Genomic DNA, 8,470 nt, shown 5'->3' with positions numbered 1-8,470 from the left:
TCGTTAATGAACAGAGTGAAAAGCAGGGGACCTAAATTGCTTCCTTGTGGGACGCCAGAAAGATTCGTGAAATATTCTGACTCTTCCGAACCAATTTTCACGCAGAGATCTCAGTCCGTCAGGTATGATTTAATCCATTTTACGAGATCACCAGAAACCCCAAGTTTCTCTATCCTACTCAGTAGAATTCCGTGGTCGACTCGATCGAAAGCAGCTTTCAGGTCTGTGTAAACAGCGTCTACTTGTTCCCCGTCACCCAGACGGCTCAAACAAAAAGAGACAAATTGAGTCAAATTCGTTGCTACAGATCTTTTGGGAAAGAAGCCGTGCTGATCCACGGAAATGTATTGAGAGCTACAAACAAACAACGCTTCATGGACGATGATTCCAAACACCTTCGAACAAGCACAAAGTGACGTGATTCCGCGATAGTTTTCGATATTTCGTTTGTCTCCTTTTTTGTGTACTGGAAACATTATCGATTTCTTCCACATCGTTGGAAATGTTTTCTGCTGAAGGGAAAGATTCAGTATAATAACTAGAGGTCGAATAAGCGCAGCCATGCATTTTTGAGAACGCAAGAGGGAATCCCGTCAGGTCCAGCAGAACACGAATATTTCAGTTTTTTTATAGCTTTTTCAACTAGATGATCGGTCACGTGGAAGATATTCAACTGAAGGAGATCACGTGGAGTGTTTTCGATAGCAGCGTTTATCTGTGCGTCTGAAGCAATGACCGAATTAAACGTATCCTTGAAATGCGCAGCAAAAAGTTCGCATTTTTCGCGCGATGTGTTGGCCTCTTCGTCTTTTAAGAACATGCATACTGGTAAACCTTCCTCTTTTTTCTTAGAAGTCACAAATGACCAGAACAGTTTCGGGTTTTTACGAAGGCTTGCTTGCTTGTGCAAGGTATATCGTCGGAACAAGAAACGATTGTAGGAGCGGTAATTGCTACTAGCCAAACTGAACTGCTGTTTAGAGAGTGGGCAGCGTAGTCTACTGTAAGCACGTAAAGCAGAAGATCTCAGACGTTTCAAGCGTCGCAAATGTGCATTGCCCCAAGGTGGCTTTCGAGGAGGTTGGCGGACAGGTACCGAGTCTGATATCAGTTGTTTCAAAATATGTGTGAAGTGATTGACCGCATCGTCAACATTTTCGAACAACTCTAAGCGACGCCAATCGACACGCATAAGTGCCGCACTGAGGGACGCGAAATCAGCTCTACCAAAATCCAGGTTATTTTCGTCCAGTGTTTCAACGAATTCAATGGGTGCGGAGGGCTGAACAGTATTTTCGATTGCGGGGTGGTCAGCGTCAAGTGAAGTCAATGGCTCAGCAGCTTCCCGAACGCAGCAAACCGGGAACGTACATTCATTGACCAAAACTAAGTCAAGTAGGCGAGAATTTCTGTTTGTAACATGATTGATCTGCACGAAGCCCTGCTCACTAAAACCATCCAGGAGAGATGCACAAGCAACAGATATACGAGACTTCAAGCTGTCAACTGTTGGTGGCGCATTCATCGGGAAGCTCCAAACTAAACCTGATTGATTATAATCACCAAATAACAATACCAGATCACATAGACTAAGGTTGGAGGTAATTGCTTCTACTGAACGTATGTGGTCCCTGATGCAAATTTGGTCACCTCTGCGGTTGGGAGGCAGATAAATGACGCCAACACTCAGTGATTGATGCGGTAGCTTCACTCTGATCCAAATCTGCTCGAGCGTGTTACAGATAGGAATAGGGTCGATATATGCACTCAATCCTGCTGACACAGCAATAAGTACGCCGCCGCCACGTGATTTGTTGCTGTTTTGTGAACTCCGGTCACAACGAAATACTGAAAAATTCCCGCCAAACAATTGCGCTGAGTAGATTTTCTCATCTAGCCATGTTTCAGTCAGTACGATGATGTCGAATTCGGATTCAGCCACACCGATGAACACTTCGTCGATTTTAGTGCGTAGTCCACGAACGTTTTGGTAATAAATCGATATACCATCCTTCATTGTACAACGTGCAGATGGCGCAGATGGTGGAAGAGTAACGCAACTGGAAGATGAAGCCTCCTCAGAGAGTAAATCAATGTCAACGGTAGAATACTTGCCGGAGCTGGCATCCTGGAAGATCCCACCACTCATTCCGACCGCAGGATCGGGACGGCTATGTTGATCGCTGGCTGCAAGAGGCTCGACTGGGTCGGACGAATGGGGGACTTCCGTAAAGCTTTGCACATTGCGTCCCGATGTTGTAGATGACATCACGTTAAAGGTGGTAGTAAGATCGCTGCTGACTCGTTCATGGTTGCTAAAATTCATCGTCAAATCAGGAAACAAAATCTGTTCACACGAATTACAATACTTGCCTGGTGAGGCGGGTCGGAAAACCCCGTTCCCCCAACCGATAACAGGACCGAGACGACTAAGATGAGGGCTGGCTGCGATAGACGCGACTGCATCGGGGGGGTAAGGGGCTTCCGTAAGGCTCAAAACATTGCGTCTCGGTGGCGGTCGGGCGTGGATTATGTCCTCACAGGGAGCTGTTGACGCGGTGTGCCATGTTCCGAATCCGAACGATTGCGAAATTTTATTGAACCGTAGTCTTCAAATTCACGAAACAATAATCCTTCTGGCCATGTTGACGATTCAAGTGCTTTAGATTTTACTGCGGAATCGATACCAATTTTGAAGGAGACAAAATTCATAGTACTTGTGTCCATTCCCCTGGGGACCAGCTTAACAACTGTAGGTTCGGTTGTGATTTCCAGATTGGCCTTAACCATAGATGTAACAGCATCGACAGAGACATCCGGGCGAATTCGAGATAGGTACAGCCGAAAATGGCTTGAATTTTGTGAATTACAAGAGGATTTTTTAATAACAGAAACGACACGTATTTGTAGCCTAAATTTGGCGATGATTTATACTTCACGACGAAGAATTGAAAAGCACTAAAAGTTACCGGGACCTCTGTATTAGTTTGTGGCTTAAGTGGCAAGTGAGACACCGTATAATATGTCGATTGATTACGGTCACTCCGAACAAGCTACTCAATGTCCGTGCAAAATTCCATGTGTCACCAACAGCCGTAGTAACTCAGAATCTCATCTAGTTGTCAACAGTGAAGAAAAACAGAATTTAAAATTCATCAGAAGCAGAAGACCAGATATATAGAAAGGAGATCTATGACGTTATGAATTTGTACCCATTTAAAAAATAGAATATCGTAAAGATTTTTGGAATTTATTGTTTTTTTTTTCTTTTTGCAATCAAGTTCCATCTCTAGAGTTTTCGCATTTTGTCATTGCTAAATCACAATACTTCCCATCTACTGAGACAAACTTGACATGTCAAACATTCTTATGTTCGATTGGAACAAGTTTTGACAGTTCGACTGGAATTTTTCAGTGACAGTCGTCCAAACTTTAACTATAGGGCTTTAATAGTACTCCTTACCTCGTCCTGTCAAACTGCTCGACAAATAATGAACAAAATAAATTTTCGTTTTCTCGGCTTCATCGAGCCCCAAAGAAAATCCCATAAGGAACTGTCAAAAACTTATTTACAAAATCAATGCAGCATTTTTCGAGTAGGAACGAGACAAATGCAGGGCTGCGCAGGTACACTGCCCTTGAAAACAACTCAAACAGTGATTTTATTCAGAGTGTGGTACCATTAGAGTAGTTCATTTTGTACCAACTTTTCGTATGATTTCTTCCTGAGTGTTACGTATGTCTTATGTATGTGGTGTTGCCTTGAGATTATATGCAGCGTAGCCCAACTTGGATATCTATATCTCTTTAGTCTATGGTATTACTCAGGAAGAAATCTTCCAAAAAAGTTGGTACAAAATGAACTACTCGAATGTAGAGTGCCTATATATAACTAAAGTGGCGCCACATACTTAGACGTTCGTAACACTGGCGATTTTTTTGGTTCTCTTTGCCCCACATCACCCGGTACCAACACCAGTATTAACTGCTCGACGAAAATGAACGGAATGAATTTTCTTCAGCGCGGCTCTACTCGAGCCCTCAACAAAATCCCTTACGAAACTGTTAAAAAGTTTTTTACAAAATCAATGCTGCATTTTTCGAGTGGGAACGAGACAAATGCAGGGCTGCGCAGGTACACAACCTCCATAAACTACTCAAACAGAGGTTTTTTTACAGAGGTTGGTACTTTCGAGTAGTTCATTTTGTACCAACTTTTTAGGAAGATTTCTTCCTGAGTGTTACGTATGTCGGGATACCATCTGGACAGAGGTACAAATCAGGACATCTATTTTTTCGGCACAAATTTGATCCAAATTATTTTTATTCTGGTTAAAACTGGTGGTTTGTGATTTGCACTTCAAAATGCTATTCTGTTGTTAACTTATTCAACATGTATCTCGAACGATCCAATTTTATCAAGCAACTTTGAAGTTTTAGGAATTTGTATGTCCCCAAAAAATTCAGCACACGTAAACTGTTAAAAATTAGGTATAAAAATTGTCAAATGTTTAACAATATTCACTTTACTCAAGCTTAACCAAAGAAATAATTTACGCAGTGAGCGTTGTGTGGTCAGGTATCGAGATTTATCTGAATTATCCACATTATTGAACATGTATCAAGATAGACAGGTCTAATATCTAATCTCCCAGATATTTCAAAAATAATGCAGATTTTTCCTGATTTTGGGAGCGATTACAGGTAACGAGGCGAGCAATTTGCCTCGCCTAGCGTCACTGACGAGCAAAATGTTGTATTAGGAAACGCGAGTGAAACTTGGCTGGTGACAGCTGAGTGGAGCAGTTTCGCAGACGAGCTACTCGTTCGAGATCCAGCTGACTCATCAGCTGTTATATCTAAATTGGTCAGGCGAGTAACTCGCTGCTCACCTTGTTGACTGTAATAGACGCCTTTATTTCCCTTAGCCCGCAAAACGGTCATCACTTCAAATTTTACAATTTTACCTCATAAAATGTTATTTTAAGATTTTTATCGGAGAAAAATGTCCTTTTGTTTTTATTATTACCAACGACGAATTCAAACTGGCAACCAGAAATGAAAAAAAAATAAATACTGGGCAATCTCCAACTATTTCTAATATCAGGCAACATTCACGTTTCTGTTAAAAAGTTACAGATTTGTGCTTTGCAATATAAGCTTGGTGATTGAAGGTAATTAAGGTAATTGCATGTCTTATAAAAATCAGGACAAATTCTGGCAACCATGCCTGTAGAATATTGCGTGCGCGAATAGTTTGCTGATAACAAACAGTATTATAAGTATACTACGTCTCTCCCGAGTGTTCAATTTGCGTTGATCATATATTCCGATGGCATGTGAACATTGAAATAGTGTTATCCCTTCAAATATCAGCTTTGAGACAGTGCTCTGTTAATTGAAATATTCGGGCCGAGTGCGAGTTTTTAAGAACGCCAAAGCAGCTTTCAATACAAATCGACTGTTCTATTGTTATATCGGGGTATACTGTGGGTTTATCTTTCTATCTTCAGCTGATCTCCGTTCGTAAACAACAATGACAACTAGAAGTCAGCAGAAGCGCTCTGCCAGTCCGGCAGCTACTACTGGTTACACTTTGGAAAGCGCAGTTGTAATGCTTTCCAAACGATTCGATGAAACGAATCAGCTTATAGCTGACACAAAAGCAGAATTGAACTCAAAACTACACTGTAAAAAAAAATCACGTCGAAGTGAAGTGATTTGCTGTTGAATTCGCACTACTTGCCGAACATTTCAAAGTGAAAAGAAAATCCTTCGAAACATGTTAATGCAAAGAACGGTGAAATCAACAGCAAATCACTTGATTTTCTGTTGTTTTGTTCACCTTTTTAGATATTCTTATGTTTGAGATACAAAATGTTGGTCATTTGGATATTATCTGCTAATCACAATAAATTTAAAAGGTTTCTGTTTATTTTAGATTTTTCAATTTTATTTTATTCTAGGTTTTCAATTTGATTACAAAATGACCACTGTCGCTGTGTCGGTGTATTCGAATTCATGATCTGTAAAAGAGTTGTTTTATTATTATTTTATTAATATCAAAGATTCAATAGAACTTACTTCCAAACAAATTTTTAATCTCCGGGGATAATGTGCTGCTTGCGCCTTTCGCCATCGCGACTATTTTTGTTTATGTTTTATGTTTTTGACGTTTTTCAATTGGAATCGCAGCTGTAATTCAATTGATTTGAACAGTGGTGCAAATTCAAGAGATATTCATTATAACATGATGATGATTTCCATTGAACAGTTTTCAACGCAAGATCATTTCATTAGAAAGTGTTAATCATTGTGAAATCAACACTAAATCACTTCAATTTGCAGTGTGACGTGACGAATCGAGTCAAGTGCAAAAACACTTGAAGTAATCGTATCATTTAATTACAGTGTAGATGATATCAAAGTGGATCTTCAGAAGCAAATTGTGGCGGTGGAGCATAACCTCAACGTGTTGCAAACGTCCTGTGATAATGAGCACAAGTTACTCAACAATCGGGTTGATCATGCTACCGAAAGCGTCCAACGTTTGGAGAACAGAGCTGAACTGATTGTAGCAGGTATACCGTACATCACCAACGAAGATCTGCGTAATTACCTTCATCGTATTGCGGAAGAAATTGGCTTTGAAAACGATAAAGTGTTCCATATCCACTGTAAACGTTTACGTACAGGCAACCTCTCCGATGGCATTGAATGTTTCATCCTTTTGCAATTCTCGGTGGCATGCCTGAGACGAATTTTTTTCAAAGTACTTGGCTAAGCGCAACTTGAAGCTGCGGCATATCGGAATTACATCGGATCGTCGCATCTATATAAATGAAAACTTGACTGTGAATGCTAGGACCATAAAGCGAGCCGCTTTGAAGTTGCGCCGGGAAAATAAGCTATTTGCTGTTTCGACCAAATTAGGAATTGTTCAAGTGAAAAAGAATGCTGGTAGTTCATACATGTCAATTACATCAACCGACCAACTAATGCAAATTTGAATGAACTAATTTTCCATGTATACTTGTTATTGTTTGTTTGAGTGAAGAATGTATTTTGATTGTACTAAAGAAATTTATTTGTATTTGAATATCTATGTAAAAAATGGAGACTATTATTAGTATGCAGCCAATTCGTGTACACTGTTTCCCTCACGTTACCTGATGTCATCCTCCAGTAATCACACACTCTCACAACACACTATTCCCAGAGTTGTTATGAACACTATACTCAGAGCCAACAAGTTCAACATCTGCCATGCCAACGTTCAAAGTCTCTGTGCTAGACGGTTCTGTAAGTTCAAAGAGATCAAACTAATGTTGTATGACTCCAAGATATCCGTGGCTTGCTTCTCGGAAACATGGCTCAATGGTTCCATTCCTGATGGTGCCATTAGTGTTCCTGGCTACCGTCTCGTACGTAACGATCGGGCGTACAAAAGGGGTGGTGGAATTGCTATCTATATTCGTGAAGGAATCTTTTTCAAAACTGTCTACTCAACGACCGTGACCGCCTCGACAACATGCAAAACAGAATGTCTGGCTGTGGAGCTCAACATCAGTGGCACTATTGTGTTGGTAACCGCGATCTATAATCCTCCGGACAACGATGCATCAACCTTCGTGCAAAATGAATTGGCTACCTTTCTATCGACTTATTAACATTGTGTGCTTATCGGAGATCTCAACACAGACTGGTTACGTAGAAGCACTAGAAAAGAATGCTTAGAGCAAGTCTTTACAACGTACAGCATGACCGTATTAGGGACTGAGCCTACTTATTTTTATGACGATGGCTGCTCTCGACTGGACTTGCTTGTCACAAACAAACCGGACATGGCTATCGCCTTTCATCAGGTATCTGTTCCTGGCATGTCTAAACACGACCTCATTTTCTGCTCGTTAAGCATTGATACTTGTGCTGATGTACAATTTCATGCTGATACTTACCGCGACTACGTCAATTTTGATCCAATTTCACTGCGAGATAGTATCAATAGTGTTCCTTGGAATGTTTTCCGCGATATAGATGACGTTAATGAACTCACTGAATTTTTCAATGATAAAATTATGGCAGTTCACGACTCATGTATTCCTTTACGAACTGTAAAACGTAGCCAGCATTACAGCACCTGGTTCAATAGCGATATACGCAAAGCTATCATAGAGAGAGAGACATGGCGTTCAGGGACTGGAGGAACGCTACCATAGAAAACAAGGATCAGAAGAAACAAGTTTATACGCAACTGAGAAACAGGACAAATACTCTTGTTCGACGTCTCAAGTCGGAACACATCGAGAGAAATTTTACGGTTATTGGCTCAACTACGAATTTATGGAAGATGGTGAGAGGTCTGGGAGTTGGTAAACCTAAGGATCTAGAAGAATGCCCCTTCGATCTAAATTTAATAAATCAACATTTTGCTAGTCACTTCACTATCGACAACAACGTCAATAGTTAC

The 8,470-nt window shown here is 40.6% G+C and overlaps 1 protein-coding gene across 1 annotated transcript; it reads right to left on the bottom strand.

The window, feature by feature from the left end:
- Nucleotides 1–538: 538 nt before the first annotated feature.
- Nucleotides 539–2,326, bottom strand: LOC129720222 (uncharacterized). Its single transcript, XM_055671671.1, has one exon. It carries the CDS (start codon nt 2,324–2,326, stop codon nt 539–541), a length of 1,788 nt encoding a protein of 595 aa, XP_055527646.1.
- Nucleotides 2,327–8,470: the final 6,144 nt, after the last annotated feature.

This window comes from Wyeomyia smithii, chromosome 2, assembly GCF_029784165.1.
Source record: "Wyeomyia smithii strain HCP4-BCI-WySm-NY-G18 chromosome 2, ASM2978416v1, whole genome shotgun sequence".
In the NCBI taxonomy this organism is placed as follows: Eukaryota; Metazoa; Arthropoda; class Insecta; order Diptera; family Culicidae; genus Wyeomyia; species Wyeomyia smithii.
Note: the sequence above shows the minus strand (reverse complement) of the source record. Positions and strands in the feature narration are given on the sequence as shown.